The sequence below is a fragment of the Molothrus aeneus genome, chromosome 4, assembly GCF_037042795.1.
Source record: "Molothrus aeneus isolate 106 chromosome 4, BPBGC_Maene_1.0, whole genome shotgun sequence".
In the NCBI taxonomy this organism is placed as follows: domain Eukaryota; kingdom Metazoa; phylum Chordata; class Aves; order Passeriformes; family Icteridae; genus Molothrus; species Molothrus aeneus.
In genome coordinates, this window is record NC_089649.1 from 38,293,477 (window position 1) to 38,315,369 (window position 21,893).

Below are 21,893 nucleotides of genomic sequence, written 5' to 3' on the forward strand. Positions count from 1 at the left end.
GAGGATGTTGGCTCCATATTTTGTTTCTTTCTACGTGTGGGTCTGACATAAGTCTGCAGATTGGGACAAAACATGGATTGCATTCTGTTTTCACCTAAGTGCTAGCCCAGAGTAACTACTGAACTAATACACTTATTTACTCAGTTTTATATCCCAAATAAGAGAACTCAAGCCAAAATAACTCTTAGATTTATAGATTTCACTTCTTTAGTTTATGACTTTTATACTCCTTAACAGATCAAAACAGCCCCATATTTTTAATATGCAAAGTGTATTTCAGGTCTAGCATGCTCAGTTGAGGAAAAGTGCATTTATATTTAATTATGAAAAAAATTATATTTGTTCTCTAAATTCACTGCTTGAAAGCTTTTCTTTTCCTGTTAGCAATATTGCCAAATCTTATTTCCATCTTCAAACAGAACTGTTACTGTTTTATTTAAACTCTTGGAGGCACAATTCAAACTTCCACATATGTTTCCATACAAAGCCCAGCAATGACAAAAAGCTCAAAAAAAATTAAATATTTCTTCCAAAGCCAGAAAGGTCATTTGGACTGAGATGCCCAAAATTATTGACTGGATTTGGCTCACTAGAATAATTCCTTCTGCACGTAGCTACAGCTTCCTGCAGTCCTCTTTTTCAGATATTTCAAGACATAAATAAGGGCAAGCTGGGGCTGCATGAATTACTCACACAGCTTGCTCCCTGTCATAACATTTATGGAAAGATCACAGCTCTTCTCTCTTCACTTAACTAGAAACAGACAAGCCATGAAGACACCTACTCTTGCTTACTGATCTATGATGGATTAATATACACTCACATAAAAGCAGCATGTGCACTTGTAAGAGGACAATTAGGGACAAGAGGAACATCACCTCCAATCATGTGATGAGATATATAATCACTACAATGCAGAGAGACACCCATCTTACTCCCTGATCAGTATAATAGGGCTGCAGTGATGTTTGGATGCATCACTTGAATAAAAGTTCATCTGTAGACATTGAAACTGGAGACAGTAGCTCAGTACCTGCCTTACTAGTGCCACATGCAGAAGAGGGAAGGGGGTACAATTCACTGTTGTTCCCTTTTATATGTGTGAGATTCTTATAATGCTGTCTCATTGACAACACTGGAATGTAGAAATTACTTACTTGGCTTTTAAATTAATCTTCTAGTACTATTTCACATTTAGTCTTCTATGCAACAAGTATATATAATGTTAAATATTAGAAAGTAAATCAGTTTTATTTCAACTATCATGGAGTTTAAATTTTCATTATTTTGCTTTGCTGGAATCACAATTTTTCATATTTGGGAGTGCTGGCATTTTACTGCAGCAGGTAAAAAAGGGTTCTCTATGTGACACAGCAGATAACAATGACATAGGAAGCACTTCTGATGCAGTAATGTACATTTGTTCATTGCTCTCCCTGTCTTTATAGGTTGTTGTTTTACAGACCATATAAAACACTTGCAATTTATTAGTAAGGCAATTTAAACTAGGATGGTAGGACAGCTGAACCATTCTTCCAATTACAGTTTGCAGGCATTCAAGAATACATTTTCTCCTATGCTTTGTTTCTGTCAATGTACATTAGCAATCAAATATGAGACTGACAGGGTCAGGATTATCAAGTTGAAAAAAATCAAAGTACTGCACTGGATTTGAGGTAAGAGTTTTAATTTGCTTTAATTTTCACTTTCCTTTTTAATGAAATTAAGCAGCCTTCCATAAAAACATGAATGGGAAATATAGGGAACTGCATTCAGTCTTCCTCATTTGTCATATTTTCTATGAAACTATCACTTGGAGTACTGAGGCAAGAACTGCACTTCACCTAGAAGTCACCTGGGTCTTACTGTAATTGCAATCTACTCAAAACAACTTTTTCTGTTTTAAGCAGAAAGATGAATTCTATTGCACTTCACAGTTCGGGGAAAATAGGACCAAAAAATTGAGGTAACTATAAAACACTTTTGACTCAGATGAAATGAGTGTGAGAGAGGTGACTTGGGTCTCACTTCCCCACTCAGAATAAAACTATTAAAGAAGGATGAAGATGAAGCAAGAAAGCAGGAGGAGGAGTGAAAGAGACCCTGCCTTTGGCATCTGAGAGCACAGGCAACTATTTCATTGGCACTGCCACAGGGGCTTCTGAGTTTATCTAAAGGCACGTTTGTGGACAGTCACATTTAGATACGAAACAAGTTACAGTCATGCATGTATTTAATGCAGATTAGGGAATAAAGACCTGTAAAACTACTTAAAAGTATCTCATTAATAAAAGGAAAGTTACTAACTCAGTGGCTTCTGTCTTGTGCACATCTTGATCACCTTTTATAATATAAAATGATACAGAACATAATACAATACTTCAAGTGAAAGCAGTCAGCCTTCTACTCACCCACATCAGAGAACATGCACGGTGATTTGACTTATGATGAGTCAGGCACCTAACAATTACAAAATCTTTTCTAAATTAAGACATGATTTTGGCATGAAAATATGTTTCACCCTAAATATGAACAGTTGTCCTGATAATGCAGATTTGCTGCATTCTATTACCCTGAGATTCCAACTGTCAATGAGTATACAGACTTGAAATCTTATGGCAATAAATTATTAACAAGCATAAGAAGTAAATATCCTGGAGTCTTAATATATACCTAGGTAAGATACACCAAGACTGCAACAAGTATAAGCACGAGGTCCTGAAAAACAGCTTACTGATCTCCAATTTGAGTCTCTCCTCACCATTTAACAGAGTCAGCATCCTACTTTCAGTTGGGAGAGAGCTTATTTCTTCTTAGTAGCTGGTACAGGGTTGTGTTTTGGATTTGGTATGAGATTGACACTGAAAACACACTGTGTTGCTGGGTAGTGCTTAGCCTAAGTCAAGGACTTTCCAGTCTCCCTTGCTCTGCCAGCAAACAGGTGCACAAGAGGCTGGGAGGGAGCACAGCCACAACAGCTGACCCTAAGTGGCCACAGCGATATTCCATACCAGAAAACATCACAAACAGTATGGAAACTCGGAGGAGCCCATCACTGCTTGAGGATGGTCTGGGCATCAGGTGGGAAGCAACTGAGTTGTGCATCACTTGTCTCTCTTTGGTTTTAGTCCTCTCTTTCTTTGTCCCTCCCATTAGAATTATTATTGTTATTATAATTCAACAATTCAATTATTAAAATGTTCTTATCTCAACCCATGAGTTTTACCTTTCTTTTTCCAGATACTCCTCCCCATCCCACTAGGAGTTGGGGACAGTGGTACTTAGCTGTGTGGTATTTGGCAGCTGAGGTTAAACCATGACAGTCAGTATGAAAGTTTTAGGCATTGTAAAAATAGGCAGTTAAAAAATCTAAAATTTGGCAGTAAATACCTGTTTTCCAGACTATTTTAGTTTTAAATTTGTTTTTGGATTTTGTGTTTTCTAAACTGAAACTGACCTACTATTAACAAAACCATAAAGCAGAGATTAATTCATGAAAAAAAAATTTGAGTGATTTTACTTCAGCTATAGCAGAATTGTAATATGACAGTTTTAAACATACATTTGTATTCTTATTTTCAAGTTATCTAAAGAATCTATGTCTATATATAGATATAGACACATATTGTGAATGTGCATGTGTGTTTGTGTGTCTATACATAAAAGGGTGGGAACAAGATGATTATATTCTATAGCTAGATCTAAACTAAGCCACAGCATCCGGATCCAGAACAATACCTTAAAATAAAACTATATGATCTCAGGAAATTCCATACTAAAATTATCTCTCCTTAAATTCCACTGTATTAGCACTGAATGGGAATCAAGACAACAGCTGGTGCTAGCAGCCAGAAGCATTGATCTATATACAGTTTTTTTCTTCAAAAAAAATCAAGTGTGCTTTAGACTCTCTCAGCATAGAGTATGCTATATAGTGCTCCTACTAACCTTAGTTTCTGCATACATTTTACTGGAGCAGTAGGAATAAACTGGATAGCAGTTCCCATCTCTTCATTGCTGCTTTGCTTTATCTCTTTCACTTTCTCCTTCAGCTACTTGCTATGTGCAACTCAGCACCAACCAACGGTATTAAACACCAAGCAGATGTTCAATACTACAGAAACCTGAGCTTGATCTGAGGACAAAAGTTTCATATGCTTTAGAAAAATCCCTCAGCAATTTCACCAAAGAGGCTATGGAAAACATGAAATGCAACTGAAAAGTGTTGCTGCTGTTACACAGGATAAATGTGCAAGTGCACACTTATTTAAACCTCCCTCAATCAGCCTGCCCATTTAAATGAAGTAACTTTTGAAAACTGAAATTTGTGAATATACCTTGTAACTGTGGTTACTGAGGCCACACCATGTATTCCTCAGAGCTGCCAGTCTCTGTCTTGTAGCTACAACACAAGACCAGACAGCGTGACTCAGTTGCTTAAACTTTGAGCAGTTAAGGCACAATAATCACAGATGTTTTACAAAGAATGACTACCTCCTTCAAGGCATTTTCTGCTCTAGGGCTATTTTTTCATAGGACATTGCAAAGTGAAAAGAAAACAGGCCCTCACAGCTGGGTTAACAGTACCACTGTGATCTAAGTTATTGATCAACAAATGTCCTAGACTATCCCAAAAAAAAACCCCACACTCACTCTTTCTATTCCCAACTGCTTATTCATGCCCTCCCACAAATTGTCTCCTAGGTAGACACAGGCACATGTGAAGCCAAGAAGTAAACTAGACTAAAAAAATAAAACAAAACAGTTCAACAGAGTACTCCTTAACCCTCACACCTCTGCCCAGGCAAGCTGCCATTGGATCACGTTCCCAGTCCAGTTCCCCACATCTCCCACTGGCACTCAGGAAGGGACAGTGCAGGTGACAAACAAGCAAGTGGGCAATGGGAATAAATACTATTTGGGCTGGCAGCACCAAACTATGCAGGTTCTGGCAGTTAACTGGAACTTCTCCAGTTTGTCCACTTGTAAGACCTTGTTTCTAGCTGTTTATTCAAAGGTTTTGACAGACTTTAACCTGAAGCTTGATATTCCACTGAGGCACTGTCCTAATGTCTGTTTCTTGTCCACATTAATATAGTGCAGCCTCCTCAATGAAGATTTGCAGCACCTTAAATTGACAGGGAGGTATGATATGGAGTGATGAGAAGAGAAAGAAAAAATGAAGGGTGCCTCAGGGGCATACTTTTAAAATCTCCCGTAAAATTTAGCCAACAAATAAGCCTCACGGCTTATGAATTTCTGGTAGACTTTGGCAGATTGCTCTGCTAAAACACAAAAAGTTTTAAGGAGCAATCAGTGTATATTCCCTGCAGCTGCTAAACAAGACCTGCTGTGCAGGTACAGCTTTGGTCTGCAGTGGGTCATGAAGCAACAGCAGTGAGAAGAATAAAGTTCAGTGTAAAGAAACACAAAACAGGAAAAGGCTCATTTTGCTCTAAGAATAAAATGAGAAAAAGAAAGGAAACAGAGAGGGAAGATAGTGGAGTCTGCAGCTGAAACCTGGATCTCAGAGAAGAGAGTGAGAGAATGAGGAAAAGAGAGCTGTGATCTGGAGCTGGTGAGTGAGATGGGGGAGAGACACACACTCCAATGAGGAATATACATTGGCACTAATTTGCTAAAGAAAAAGTGGAAAAGGAATCAAAGAGCCGTGACAGCCTGGTGTAACCTCATTGCCATTTATTCACATGAGAAAGGGCAATTACAAATTATGATTATAGGTACTAAGATGGGAAGGGAGAGATCAGATTATTTCACAGTTTGATGAAGAAGAGAAGCAAGGTGTAGACAAAACACAGTGAGAAATCAGAGATAGATTTAAAACACAGGAACTGCTCAAGAAGCCTAAAGGACACAAGCCTGCTGCCCCCTCAGCACAGGCTTCTCTCCCTTCAGCTGTATCAGTTTATGCATCAATTCACAGTCCTCAAATTAGGCTCAGCAGGTAATTCACAGGCTGCAGTGAGGGAGGTAAGTGGAAGCACTTAGGCTGGTGCTGCTCCCCAGCTGCCCACAGCCAGCCCCATTCTGCAGAGGACTGTAGGCTGTCCTCTAGATTTGGACAATACAGCCACAGGCATTTTTGTTTATCTTTTCAAAGTCCCTAAACATCAGGTAACTCCAAAGAGTATGAGAAGTACATCAGAAAACAAGCAAGTTTTTAACACTAGCATTATCCAACTTCTGAACACTTTATTTTTACTGAAGTAGCAAGCTGTAGTGTATATATTCATACACTTCATACATTTGTGGTTTCCATGCTTGTCAGCACTACCAGATTTATCTTGGCTCTAGTCAAACATATTATTTATGTGGAATGACAGCAAGGCATTGATAATAAATCTTCATATCACAGCAAGAGAAAGATTCCCAGACTCCAAACTTGTGTCACTGAAAGTCCAAGTACAAAGTAGAAGACAAATAATATTTATTTGTCCTTCTGCTAGTTTAGTTATTTCCACAGAACTAATTTTGGACAACTACCATCACTCAACATAAATAACCAATGGACAGTCTTTTTATTTGCCAGTGCAAGTTTAGCTGCTCATGAACTACATGGAATTTGTTGCAAAAATTAACCTGTTTACAATTATGTCATTAACCAGATCACTTTATCCCTACACAGAACACAACCACAGTACTATCTAATCACAGGGAAACCTGAGTTTGAGCTTTATAGCTCTTCCTGAGCCATGTTCAGCAGGAAGCACAGCTGACTAGTTAAATTAGCAATCACTCCAGTATTACCAGCCCTCCACTTCAATATTGCTTATTCTTATCTTATATGTATGTAAGGAGAAAAAAAAAATTAAATTGGCAAAATTAATTCAGCTAATAAGAGCCTTATTACCTACAAAGATTAAATGAGAAAGAATTTTATTAGAATAATCTGTTCCCATTGGTAGTCATGGGTCATGAGGAGGTTGTTTGTGAAACACTGCATCCAGGTACACGACTACTCCTAATTTTGCTACACAGTAAAGCAAGATCAGCCCCTAGGAGTTATTTGCCTGAAGTACTCATAAGTAAACTGTTGCACAGTTACTGTAAATCCAACATTAATCCATGCTGCTACCAAAAGGAGCACTTCCCTCCCCACTAGAAGCTTCCCAACATATGCAGAGGAAGGAGAAAGAACCAGGAGAACAGGGACAGGCTTCTGGCGGGAGCTCTCTTCTGTCAAATGAAGTACAGCCTTATTTACCATAACCCATAGGTAACACAATTACTTGTCACTCACAGATACTACCTTCTTCAACTACCAGGGCTGGACCCAGACAGGTAGGATCAATTACACCTTTCTATCAGTTTTGCTTACAGAGCATAATTATACAAGGAAATTAATTTATTTCAGACTACTCTAGTAAAACCACTGCAAACTCAGTAAGAAAAAATAATCAAATAATAAAATTGGTCCTTCCAAGGTAGAGCTCTGTCAGAGCTTGGCATGAAATATAGTGACCTTAAAGAGGGTGGTAAAACTTCTCAAACTGTGGTGATCTTCACTGACTAGAGTCAGAGAGGTTGTGGGGTTTTCTTCTTTGTTTTCTCTCAATCTCCTAGAACACTTTGAAGCCATTGCTGCAGCCCAGCTAAAGCACTTACATATCAGAGTACCAGGATGCTGGCTGCAAACTAATTCTGATTTTATGAAAGCAGATGGGAAAATTGGTAAGCAGTGGATTAGAGTAGTTCTGCATGAAATTCTGTTACTTTAATGATTACTAAAATCATTAATTCCATTTTTCTTTCATTTATTAATTCAATTTTTCTTTTAGGATTGCTACTGAGGTATCAGTGCAAGTTTTGTAAGAAAAGCAATTAATTTCACATCTAAGACTTTGCATTTACTTTAAATTCTTCAGTATGGCACTAACTCAAAGTGAAAAGGAAATTCCAATTCTGATTAAATTAATTAGCTAATGAACACAACCCACTCTGGCTCAGAAAAAGCTTTTTTAACAGCTTCCTCATTAGGCAGTTTGAAGGTAAAAAAAAAATATGTATAGTGATGACAAAAATTTAAGTCTTTAAAGAATACATGTTAAATAGTCTAAGTTGGGGCTTTATGATAATGCACATACCAGGGTTTTTGAGGAAGGAAAGAACAAAATCAAAGCTAAATACAATTGTAATTGTTTTCACAATTGTAATAAATATGTGCAGAACAATGACAGAAATCAATAGGTTGGCACAAATATGAAAAAATATTTATAATTCAAAAATGTTATCATTATCCAGAAGTACTTCAATTTTATTCAATATATGACTCGTTAGATAATATCTCTATTATAACAAAAATTATTTAAACAAATATGCCTCAGTGGGACCTTTGGCAAGATGCATAAATTCCTCAAATACAGCAGAACATGGTACTTTTCTAGTGAGCAGAAGAAAAAATGTCCCAATACCACAAAGCAGAAGGAACAACAATGCAAGGATAAATTTAAAAAAAAAATCCTAACCCTAGATGACTTAGTCTTCTTCAGAAGACTACAGACATTTCTGAGGGGGTAACACTCAATGTCTGCTAAAGCTCACATTGTATAATCTTTATCTGAAGGGCTTCTCTTAATTCCCTTATCTTCTCCCTCATCCTAGAAGATGAGAATAGGGAATTAAGGGAAATTTGTGACTCAACTCCACCTCCTTCCTCTAAATACCCTTGCAACTGTTCCTGGACTTTTCTATGGACTAGGGCATCAAGAGAAGGAAAGGATCTCATGGATTGCCCGTGTACTCAGCAGTGCACTACGGTTCATCAAATGGCACCTGGAAGATGGAATTTCCTACTAATAAATCCACAATAGGGGTTTTAGGCATCATAAACACCTCAAAATAGCTACAGATTTTAATTCTGACCCGGAGGGAAAATATTTCCCCAAGCTGGCAAAGCCACAGGCAGACAGCAACTAAAGAGACACCTCAGATATAATAAAGGTCCAAAAATGAAAATAAAATCAGTCTCTTAACCAAGAGGGTGAGAGAAATCTGACAATACACCCACTGACTTTGACTGGCCAAAATATGAGCTAATTAAATTTGTATTTGATTGAAGTACAAAATAAAATAATTAAATGATATATTTATGTTCTTTCTTTAGTTTGGTCTTCAAAATTTAAGGACATATATCCCAGATCCTCAAATTAAATGCCCTTTCTTCCTCCCAAGTGCTGAAAATAACTTTTGTGCCTGTGTGACACAAGGTTCAAATTATAAATCTTAATAATATTAATCAAAATTAACTATAGAACAAGTCTTTGCACATATTGCAGTTCTACAAAACCAAAGAAACTCCACTGCCCCCAAAGCAGCACCATTCATGGTATGAAGTAGCTCAGAATCTACCAACTGCTAATAGAAACTTCAGTATGAAAACAGACCAAGCCATGGACAAGACATCCTTAGAGAGATACTGAAGAGGCAGAGGGATGTCTTCTAGTATCCTCAATCCAACAGCTGTGCATGTTAGGTGAGTAGGAGGGGGGGATTAAGTCCAAATATTCTCCTTAAACAGAACAGCACATGCTGCTGACATGACAAAGGCCACTTGCAAACCATTAGCTTGCCCCAGTGGGGTATTTCCTATATTCTTATGCTTTAGGCTAGGCTTGACATGTATCTAAAAATTTGCAAGCATGGGGAGGTTTTAAAATTTGCTTGGTCATATGCACCTAATTAGTGCACATAACCAAGCCCTCACAAATCCTGCCTGACAGTAACATCTTATTGTTAGCAGGCATAAACAGTCTTTGCAAGACTGCTGACATATTTCACAGATCACACTGAGCCCATATCTCATTTTTAAAGAAAAATCATTAAGGACATTAAATATATAGCTCATGGTTTATAACTCAAAAGATAGCTAGTTCCATTAAATCTCTTACTGCGCACATGTGGCAGGCAGAAAAACACATTAAAAGCATAATGAACACAAAAGTCTAAATAATTATACATCATCTTGAAACAGGCCCCTAAGAACAACTTTTATGTGAATTTTGAGGAAGTAGTAATAACTATGAAATGCCTTCCCCCATCCTGTTCTTCAATATAAATATGGGTAGTTCTTTAAAGGGGGCACTTTAATCATACTCATGTCTGACATGTTACAAAATACTGGCATATCAAGACACACTTTTAAAACAAATACACAAGTGGAATTTTTAGGAAAGAGAACAAAACATCCTTGTGTCCTGACACACATCTGTTGTGTCCCACATATGGAATCTTGTGTGCACTCCTGGCTCTCCCCTCTCCTTGTTCTGCAGTCTTTGAGAGAATTAAGAAGGCATGAATTCAGGTGATCAAAGGTAAAGAACAGTTTCATTTCAAAAAGCAGGTTACATAAGAAAGATCTTTAGCCTGAAAAAGAACAGTGGAGAAGGGAACTCAATAAAACCACAAGTGGCATGAACAGAATTGCCCCCTGCCTTGTCCAGAGGAGGGACTCGGGAAGTTTCATATTTAATCAGCAGGTGTCAGAACCAATCCTTTTGTTTGTCTTGAGCCTTTGTTTGGTTGTTTTTTAATTTACAATTATGTACAGTAAACAGAACATCCACTTAAAGGCATACTTGTTGATACAGAGAAGGATTGATGTGAAAAGCTTCTGTGGGCTCAATGAACACCTGGATAAAAGTCAACTGAAAGCTATTAAAGAAAATGAAATAACACACACACCCCATCATTTAAGGCAAGGAAGTTCACAAGCTGCAGCCAACAGCCTGTCAGCATGCAGTGACACTTTCCATTTCTTTGCTCAGAAGGAGGTTGTCAAGCAGATCCTCACTATTACTAATTTGGCAGGGCTTTGGATGAGAAGGGCATAAATAAAAAGAAAAGAAGGCCAGCCAAAAAAAACTAAGAGGTAGTGAAAGACCAGAAGAGTGCCTGCAGCCAGGTGCATGTTGCCATGGATGCCCTTTCACAAACATGATGAGTCTGGGGATGCTGCAAATGTCTGCTGCTGAGTTTTCTAACTGAAGTCCCCAGCTGGCCAAGAAGGAGCAGGTACATGCTGACACACCAGGTATTTCTCCTGAACGTGGTCTGTGGGATGCAAAGGTGGAAGAAAAAAGTGGAATAGAAATTTCCCAAGCCATTTCCATGAGGAGGTTTGAGGACAAATCAGCTGGATGTTGTTCATCAAGTTTCCTACAGGTGAATCGATTAGGGCAGCTCACATGCTCAAGGATAAAAAAAGAAACTTTGGGGGCAGGACTCACTGGGTACCGTCTTCTTGCAGGAATAGACATGGCCATGGCTAAAAGGCAGCCTTCACCTGGAAGGAATTGGGGAGAAGGGTGTGCCAGGGGCAAGATGTGACAGATCATTTCTCATCATGTACTGTGTATGAGGTTTCCAACACCACTCTCCAATCATCCTTTGCCACATCAGTGGGGCACAGGGTGCAAGTTCAGTGGCTATACAGCATGGGCTCTCCAGTGAGACTGCTGAGAATGGCATATAGGGCTAATCAGGCATTTTGTCTGACCAGCTACAGATAGTCTCCTATGCGACTTCAATACTCCATATATATATAGCATAAGCCAACTAATCATGGAGTAAAGCAGCAACTTACAGGCTCAAAGTAAAAACAGATCATCCATCTGTCACATGAGATGAGGATTTGAAAATTTCATTAATTTTCTGAAACTGCTAGCTAAGATATCCAAAGAGTTTCATTACTACAAAGAGCCTTTTTATGCTGTTAATCCAGATTAGTAGTGACTGTTCAATTTAGAGTTTGCCTAAATCTTTAGTTCTACCTGATGCAAGAGAACAGCCTAATTCTTCCTTCCTTTGAAGCATGGCCCTGCTCTCTGAAAATTCTTCTCAGCTCCTTTCCCTACTTCCTGTTCCAAATTCATGGTTCATTGTGCTTTTACTGCTTTACAGCCCATCCACAGATATTTGAAAAAGGAAAGTACTTCAGAGCTCCTCTACAGATTTTTACTTCTTTATTTGTTTTTAGTGATTTGATCGCCTGTTGGCCCAGCCACATGGAGAAAAAAAAATCATTAATCTTAAAAATCTTCATAATTTTCATAACTGATATCAGACTCAGAGAGAAATCGGCAGCTCTTCTCGGATAAGAAAAATATAAGTGTTTTATCACAAAACACTTTACAACTCTTAGTTGTACAGACTGCCTTTCATCTGACTTGAACACCACAGTCTTGGAGAGAACCACAACTGTAGGCAGCCCTTCATCAACCAGTTTGCCACTCTAAGGTGGTCTGATCTCAGTCTGAGTCCAGCTGTTAATTTAAACTACCTCCCTCAGCACACAAACGTTGAACCCCTCCCAAGAGGGGACATTCTCACGTGTCCAGCGCTATTGACATGGCATTCCTGGCAGCTGGAACAAATTGCACGGAGGTAGCCAGGAGCTGCCCACCTGCTGGGCTCTGCTCAGCCACAAAAGCAGCCCAGACCGCTCCAAACCGTGTGCTCAAAAAAGTTCCCATAGCTCAGAGTGTGCCTGGGAACACAAGGCAGAAAGCACAAACTCAGCACCACTGACACTCCAGCAAGCAAGGAAAGCCTCAGATAATTCGATTTTGAGCCTCTTGCTTCTGTTGTCTGGCAGTTTAGATGAAATTAAACTTTACAAAGGAGACATGCCAATACCCACCATATTGGGGATCACATCTGTGGGATTTTTGCAGCTATTAATGTTCTCCTGAAAGCTGTGCCCTGTGGGCTGCTCAACAAGATTCTTGGTATTTTTAAATGAACCAACATTTTGCCCTTCTCTAACCAGCCAGAAAAACATTTGACTGGAAAGTCAAAGTAACCGTCCCTCCTGGAAAAACAAATTCTCCATATTTACTGATTGTACTGTGCAAGCCTGCTTATTAACAAGATCATCTCATTTCCTCCAAATCACAGAATATTTCAGTACTAATGAACTAAAGGAGGTAAATTAGAATATATCCTTGTGGCAAAGAGATATTAAATGCTTAATATGACATATTTGACATTTTTAAGTCAAATGAAACAAAGTAAATTGTTGTATTTGTACTGCAGCAGTGCCCTGCCCATTATGCAAGATGTGCTTGAGAGTGGGTGGGGTGAAGAGGAAGTGCTAGCCTCTGTTTTAATTTGGAAACATCTGTCCCTAGGGAAGGGACAAACGTCAATAAGACATCAACTCACAAGTTTATTTTGTATTTTCCTTCCACAGTTAATTGCACTGCTGATCTAACCATTATAGTATAATTTTTATAGAATTGCTACTTATTTCCACCAAGACTCTTGATTATTATTACTTTTAAAGGCAAATTACGTTTCTGTCAAGTTTATCTGTGGGTAGTTACAAATAGGTAGAACTGGACTGACTGAAGTTCCTTATTTCTAAGATGAAATAGGAGTGGTGCATTCTAAGTAATAGTGAGTGTGCAATTAAGCAGAGATTCTCTCCTCAACAGCACACCAAATAAAGAATTATCCTTTTAGGGGTATGAAATACAAGCACTGTCTTTGACTTAAAGTGAACCCTTCTATTATGGTATCCTCATAGTCTCCATCTCACAGCAGTCACAAAGCTGTCACATAGTGTGCAGCACCTCACAGTTTTTAGTCAAGAAGAATGACAGGTCAGGACTGGTAAATTCACAGGGCTCCAAAGGCAGCATTAAAAAAAAATAGATTATTTTAAAAACCAACAAAACAAAACAAAACAAACAAACAAGAACACCAAAAAAAACCCACCAAAACCCTCTCAAAAATACTTCCAGCGCTTGAGGTAAGAAATGCTTTCCCTTTTTTTTTTTTCTTAGGGAACAAAGAAAACCAAAGAGACTTTTACTAACGCAGACTGGAGAGTTTACCCACCAGCTGTAACTTTCCCTCTCCCCCTCTGAAACAAATACACCCATTAAACAAACTAACTAGCCCTCCAAACATTTGATTGTCTACACAAACATGAGTAAGTCAAGAGCAGATAAGGTGTAAAGCTTCACTTGGCCAGTTTTTCTCTTGGCTCTAAATATTGTAACTGATGCCACAAGTACATTCTGGACAGCTGGAGCAGTTCACCGCAAATGCATTTGGCCAGCTGAATTTGGCAGTTTGAAGTAACTTGAAGGACAACAACAGTAGTTTTGCTTCTTTTAAACAACCTCAAATACAAAAGAATATTTCAGTTGGAAAACACCTACACCAATCACCAAGTCCAGCTGCCTGACCACTTCAGGGCTGACCAAAAGCTAGAGCATGTTGTACAGGAATTGTCCAAATGCCTCCAAAACACTGACAGGCTCAGGGCATCAACCACCTCTCCAAGAATATTGTTCCAGTGTTTGATCATCCTCTCAGGAAAAAAATGCTTCCTAATGTCCAGTCTAAACCTCCACTGGTGCAGTTTAACTACTCCCACACATCCAACCACTGCACCTGAGGGACAAGAGATCAGCACCCCCCTCTCAACTTTCTCTCCCCAGAAAGCTGAGAGAGCAGGGAGGTCACTCCTCAGACTCCTTCTCTCCAAGCTAGATGGACAGAGTCCTCAGCTGCTCTTCACAGGACATTCCTTTCAGCCTTGTCACCAGCTTTGTTGTCCTCCTCTGGCTACATCAAAGGGCCTTCACATCCCTGAATTCTGGGGCTCAGAACTGCACACAGAACTCAGGGTGAGGCCACAACAATGCAGGAGAGCAGGGTATCTACTGTTTCTAAAAATCTTTAGAAATATTAGAAGTTTTCACACATGCTTGTGGGGTGTTGGGGCACTTAATATGGGTCATCTTCAGGGAAAAATATTAGGAAATAGTCAATTGTTGCATCTGTTCTCAGAAGCTATCCCTTCTGCTTAATTCCTCTCTTCTCTCTTTCTCAACAGACCATAACTATTGAGTAAGCAAAGTCAAAGAATTAAACCATATAATTGTGTAAAGGATTTTGTTCTTTACAATTCCTGAAATAACGTAGTGCATTCTCAGTGCTGCCACAAGAAGGTAGGAGAAGTAACACAGGTGATGCCACACTTGACACCAGACAGAAATACATGTGTCATTTGCTCCCCAGCAGCCTTCTGGCATCTTCTTCCAAGAACTGTCCAATTCTTTGCCAGAATTTTCCCTTGTCCAGTATAAAAAGTCCTGTTCAATTCAGTAAGGAGCAAGATATAAAATGTCTTCAACAGTTTTTAAGCTGCATTCTGAAGGTCAAACTATCAGAAAACTGTGAGTGAGTATGTAGAGTCATTATGTGAACAGTATGGAATAAGACAGAGTTAGGGTGACAGCAGTGTCAGGCAACTGATGTCATTAACTTCCCCAAGCAATCATTCTTCATTGAAGTTATCCATAAACAATATCCCAAAAGTTAGCTGCAGATGACATATGGCCTTAGTATCTACATGAAGAATGATTACACACTCATCTACACTCAGTAAAGACTACAATACCATCAAAATACAACAACTGTTATGATTTTTTTCCTTCTCCTTATCAGAAATTTTCCCCCATGTTTTCTCCTCCTTCCCCAAAGAACACCATTTCTCTTGGTTACTTTGCTAAAAAGGAGCTTCTTACTAGAATATCTATTCCTTCCACTGACAACTGCAGTCTCTAAATACTTGCAAGGAGTTGTAGCTACCTTAGACAAGCCAGAAAATTTCAAAAGAAAACATCCATCAAACTACTGCAGAACAAAGAGGGGGAGCAACACAAATATTGTCACCAAAAGAACTTCTGGAGCAGATAAACACAAAACAAGACAAACAAGTTGACAAAGTCAACAATCATCCATGCTCCCATAAGTTATCAATTTTTAAATTAAAATTCTGGTGCAATCTATGCAGCCATTAGTTTCTTTGAAGTAGATAACACATTTACATGGAGGGGAATTTGGTATTACATTATCACTCTGACTAGAACCAAGGTGAAATTTTAAAAGTAATACACATTTCTAATAGATAGGGAAAATAATCATATCTATCCTACTTACTAAGCAAAATTTAGTACTTTACCAAACAAAACTCCTAAGAAGCAACTTAGTCTTTAAAAGAACTTGCAACTTTCAGGGACAGTCTTGCTTGGAATTTCTTATAACTCATTCGACAAACAGCTGTAACACATTTTTTTTTTTTACATTAAACAGGATATTACATTTGATAGGAAACCAGTGTGACTTTAGTTGGATTCCCTTTTTTTCCAAGGATTTTTTTTTTTCATGAATCAATGACCACATTTAAAAAAGCAGCAGCAGAAGGCTCTCAACAGACTTCTATCCTGGATGCAGGGTATCAGTGGGAGATTATTTTTACCATTACCCTCAGCTACAACAGTCTGAAGTCTAAGTCCTGGTTTATTTTTACTAAAATAAGTGGATACACACCGTTGAAAAACAGGCAAGACTTTGAATACACACAACCTAAATGAGTTTAAAAATAATACTTTTGATGGGATGCTTCTGTATGCCTCTAAACACTGCAGTTAAAATGACCTCCACAGCTTTTTTATAACCTTCATAAATGCATGGGATTGCTGCTGACAAACAGCTGAAGTCCCTCCCAGGCACACCAGTGTGCTTACACTAGACAGGAATGCTCTCCAAGAACTAGAAAGTGCAGTGAGCTCTCTGAGCTTAGTACTGTACTTTACACAAAAGGCCAGACCAAAGTTTAATATCTATGTTTGCAGAAGCATTGCTTAGCCTTTAAAATAATTACTACTACCAATGTTCATCCTGTTGCATCTGCTACAAATAACGGTTCTAAAAAAAACAGCATATTTTTGTGTTCATGCGTCTGAAAAGAGAGTGGTTACACACATACAGACAAGAAAATTTGCAGCAGACTAAACAGCAGCAGCAGGAAAAAATTTTCTCCCTATGTGCTCTACTTAGCACTTAAATACAGGGAGTGAGGTGTGTGCTTGTTTTCAGAACAGACCAAGCAGCCTCATCTCTCACCTGCGCATGAACACAGAGTAAAGCACTTGGTGAACTAAGGGGTGGCCATGAAACTGATGCGTCTGAGATTGTACCGTGGAGATACAGTGACAGCAGGAAAGCCAGAAAACTGACACGCTGCTTTCCCTCACACTCCCACTAACTAACAGTACTTAAACTCTGTTAGCTGTCAATGTGCAGCACTCTGTGATTAGGTCAGATTTGAAATAATCTTATAATAATCAAATTTAAAAGGTATATTTCAGGTAGCATCCAGGAAAAATGTAGCTCAAGTAAGCGCATGCATTTACACTGTGCTAAATCACAGAATCACAGCACAAACTGCTCTGTACTTTATTGCTCTCTGTGTACAGAGGCCCCAGTGAAATTTTCAGGGATGTGCTTTATAACAGGTAAATACATTTTCATTTGCTATTCCCATTCTAATACAAAACAAAAAATTTTCACATAAATATAGTTTTAAACCTTTTCAAACTACACGGGACAATTGACCAATATTGCTTTTGCACAGTCACATAATCCTCAAGACTATGCAACAAAATGATGGTGCAGCTATGGTAAACCCTGCCAGCTGTGCAGTTTCATTCCAGGTATTGTTACCATAATAATCTATTCCTGCTATTGTTACCTCATTGCCATTAATGAAGTCTAGGTACACGCTACTGCCACACCTTTTTTTCAATGACCTAAGAAGTTTAATTCCTGCACAGAACACCCACGTGGTTCCTTCAGTTCATTTTCATTTCACTTCAGCAAACAAACAAGAAGGCATCATTTATTTCTTTAAAATAATACTCTCCCAGGTAGATAGTTTATACTCACCCCACATTCCTTATACAAAATTACCTAAAGAACACAAGCAGGGACTAAACACATTATAAAAACACTCGAAGACAGTACAAGGAGCTAAAGTTGCAAAAGAGCTCACCCTCCCCTTGCTGCAGCTGCTCCGAGCATCCCTGCGGGGCGGCGGGTCCCTGCCCAACCCGTGTAATCCGGGGCAGGAGGGCTGATTCCCCCGGGCCCGCCTGGAGCAGGGCGCTGACTGAAGGAGCAGGCTGCCCTCTACACCGGGCTGCCCTCCACCCCGAGCCACCCAGGCGGAGAGAGGGGCCCGGGCCGCGCTGCTGCCGCCCCGCCGGGAGGGGCGGGTGCGGCTGCCAAGGGGTCAGCTCCTCGGGACAGCCCCCTGTGCTGCAGGAAATCCGCAAGAGGTGATTTACGGGCAGGGCTCATTCCCGTCCCACTGAGCTGACAGTTCAGCTGCAAAGTATTAATCTGGGCCCTGAAAGCTTGTTAAATAAGGAACCTTACCCTTGGGCTGAAAAAAAAAAAAATAGTAGGGGTGGGGGGTAGGAGTGGAGAGGGATGAGGTAGTGTTGCACAAGCTTATCAGTGCCCACTTGCTGCAGAACATGCCCTTGCAAGAGCTGTGTATGAAGAACTACTACTATTTATATCTGTAACACTTCCAAGTTGCTGCAAATCTCTAGACAAGTTTAATACGTGAAAATTACCTGCTTAAAAATACAATACCCCTATTTTCTGGCCAGCTCCTCCTATGTTGGAGGAGCCTCAACTTCATTCACACTTTTTAAAGCGCTTTCTAAATCTAAAGCTCTTAAAATAGGAGCGAAGAGAAATAAAGATATTGAATGAAGAGCTGACCCAATGGCCTGTATGACCTGCACTTAGGCATCACTTTAACATGCAGCAGCATGGCATCTTGATGGGAAGTAAAAACATAACATCTGTGAACTTCCTTGAAGTTAACAAAGTTCAAGTAGTTGGCTTTATACTGACAATACAATCATATTTTCCTTGAAACAATTATTTGCAGTTTACTTATTTAATCCTTTCATAATTACCTAAGATACTCATCTCAACATTCACAGAAACAAATATGTGCAGTACTCACTCACTCAAACAGTTCCAGCAAAAGCAACAAACTCATAACTAAAGGCTTCCAACATGACTAAGTCTGCTTGGATCCAGAATTTTTCTCTACTTACTACTCAGCAGTAGTCAGGCACAAAAACGTTTTCCTATTAACGTAATCACTTAACACATGCTATCCCACTCTCCTTGGTCTCTTGACCTTTCCTTCCTTTGCTGACAGTTCCTCTTTTTCCAAGGAGCACTTGCACTTATACACAATGCACTGCAGTGGCAGCTCCCAAAGACTTCGAGGTTTCTTCAAGAAACAGAGTAACTTTCCACACCGTATGCTGGGAACACAAAAGCATCACTGAGGAGAGTACCCTCACTATCAGCTGTTCTACCTCAGCAGTCTAAGTACACAAAGTATGTGCTATGCTCCAGCTTGGAGTCTCTCTGCCTTTTCAGCATAAGCTATTCCAAGGCTTTAAAACTCAAATGCCAGTTTCACCCAGTAAATAACTGACTTACAGGCATGGGTTGGAAGGAGTTGAGGTATTTTTACCCTCCACTAAGTTTTGACATTCTTTCTTTTCTTTTTAATTTTTATAAATAGTCTCAGTGGTAAGAGTGGCTAACTGAATTGATTTTGTGTTCCTACTTTAAAATACTAAAGTGTGAAAAACACTTTATACACTTTTAAGCAAGATAATCACTGATAGCATTATTAGCACTCAGAATATTGCAGTGTAAGCATTCAGCTGTAGTTAAAAATATTTTGAGACTACAGTATAATCAGTAAACTTTTCCATGCAGATTTGAAAAGTATGAAAGTATGACTTCTGTGTACAACATATGGTGTACAACAGTTTGCATACCTGAAGTGCAGCTAATGTATACTATCAAAACTTGATTTCCTAGGTAGTTACACTAAAAGCTCCCAAGCTTTTAATCAGTAAAGCAAACAGCGTAGGGGGAGAAGAAAATCAGAATATTAGTTTAAATTTCAATCCACACAACTCCCTCCCTGCCCCATACTGAAATGAATAATGAATGAGCTAGGTCATGATTGCTTTCAATAAGTATGTCAGAAATCTTCAAAACAATGAGATGAGGGTAAGACAGACATCAAAGATCTCCCTAACAAAGCCACATGCTTATACAACCCCAAACTATGCATCTTTTTTATGCATCAGCATACCAGGAACTGCATAACCACAAGTACCAAAGGTACTTGAGTTTTATGTTACGAAACTTAAAATGCAAACAAAAATTAACCGAGAATTTTAAGTATTTGTGTCTGGAATCCGAGAATTCAAGCCCAACCTTCACCATGCATCTGGGCAGAGCTAAGGTTTTCAGACCGGAGTGTCACCTTACACCTCCCGTCAACTCTGTCACACAGCAGCAGCAGCAGTTCACCCAAAGCGTCAGTAACTCCAAGAGACCTCTCAACAAATGGAAAGTCTAGGGTTTTGCTGTCATCGTCCTCCCACGCCTCCCGGGCCGCTCCGTTCTTGTGCCCAGCTGCCCCCCGGAGCGCTTCTCAGCCCTCCGTCCGTCCCTCCGTCCGTCCGTCCGCACTGCCCAGCGCAGGACCGCGCTCGGAGGCGCCTGCGGGGCGCGCCCCAGCTCCAGGGCCGGCATCAGCCGTAGCCCAAGGGCCGCTGCCCCGGCCGGGATCGGGATCGCTCCCCGCCGGGCAGTCCCCGCTGCACGGCAGGAGCGCAGCCCGCGGGCTGCCTCCGCTCATCAGGTGTTTCGCGTCTCTCTGCAGTTGTTCCCGTGCAGCCCGCCCTCCAGCATCCCCGAAAACTCAAGACACTTTTAAAAAAATGCCTTTCCCCAACTTTTAAGGAACCCCCCCACACACACACTTCAAAAAGCTTCTCCCACATCTTTTCCTTGGTGGAATTCCCAAGCCGTCCGTTCACAGGGACTCGCAGCCACATGCCCAGAGGAACTGGCATCTACAGCGGGGGCACGGGCTTACCTTTGCCTCCCCCGCGTCGGGCTCCTCCTCGTAGTAGCCCTGGCCGGACTCGTAGGCGGCGGCAGCGGCCGGCTCACGGGGTCCCAGGAGCACGGCGCCGGCAGCCAGGCAGCAGCTCAGGGAGAGCACCTCCAGCAAGTGCATGGCGCAGGGATGGCAGAGCGGGCGCGGAGCGGGGCAGTCGGAGGAATGCAGCCGAAATTATGAGGCTCCTTCTTTTCCTCTCCCCCCTCCCTCCCCTCGCAATATCCAAGGCAGTAAAATCCGTGGGATGGAGAAGATGCGGTAGCAGCAGCTCCTATGCGCCTGCAGGGGAGTTCCCAACTTTCCCAGCCGCTTTGCAAATTCTCACCAAAGTTATCCAGAGTTTGCCAGGTAAAAAACCCACCAGGAAACCGGACATCCGAGGCTGCGCTCACTCAGGAGCAGGGGAGGTGGAAAGCGCAGAGAGGAGGAGGAGGAGGAGGAGGAGGAGGAGGGAAGGGAAGGGAAGGGAAGGAGGGAGAGAGCGAGCGAGCCGGGGAGCAGCAGAGCGGGACCGAGCGGCCGGTCGCACCCGGGGAGATGCCTTCCTTCGGGCGGGCCAGGCCGGGGGCTCGGTGCCGAGGGGCCCCGCCGCGCTGCGCTGGCTTGTGCTGTGCCGTGCGGACGGCTGTCAGCGCGGCCGGGGGGTGCGCGGCGCCCGGGGCTGCGCGGCGGCGGCGGCCGCGCATGGCGAAAGCGCCCTCTGCCTGCGCCTCTGCGCGCCGAGAGGGGCCGGCGGCCGCCTTCTTCCTCCTCCTCCTCCTCCTCCTCCGCCGCCTCCGCCTCCCGCCGCCGGCGACCGCTGGCGCCCCGGGGAGCGATGGCCCCGCAGCGCGGGCGGGAGGCCGCCCGGGGCGGCTCTGCCGGGAACGGGAGGCGAGCGCGCCCGGTCCCGCAGAGCTGTGCTCGTCCAGCCACGAGCTCCGGCTCCGCCAAGACGAAGCCCGCGGCAGGTCCCAGCCCCGAGGAAAGAGCGACGTGCCCGGCTCGTTGCGTTAGGCTCGGAAGCCAAGGGGTGAAGTTCGGTAAAACTCAGACAGAGAAATCATCCAAGAAA

General features: G+C 41.3%; 1 protein-coding gene across 1 annotated transcript in view; it reads right to left on the bottom strand.

Moving 5' to 3' along the window:
* Positions 1-21,028, bottom strand: part of VEGFC (vascular endothelial growth factor C) — a 68,247-nt gene extending 47,219 nt beyond the window's left edge. The window contains exon 1 of the mRNA XM_066549060.1: positions 20,813-21,028. Coding sequence (XP_066405157.1) covers positions 20,813-20,956 — 144 coding nt within the window. The 5' untranslated portion in view covers positions 20,957-21,028. The remainder of the gene's footprint in view (positions 1-20,812) is intronic.
* Between the last annotated feature and the right edge of the window lie 865 nt (positions 21,029-21,893).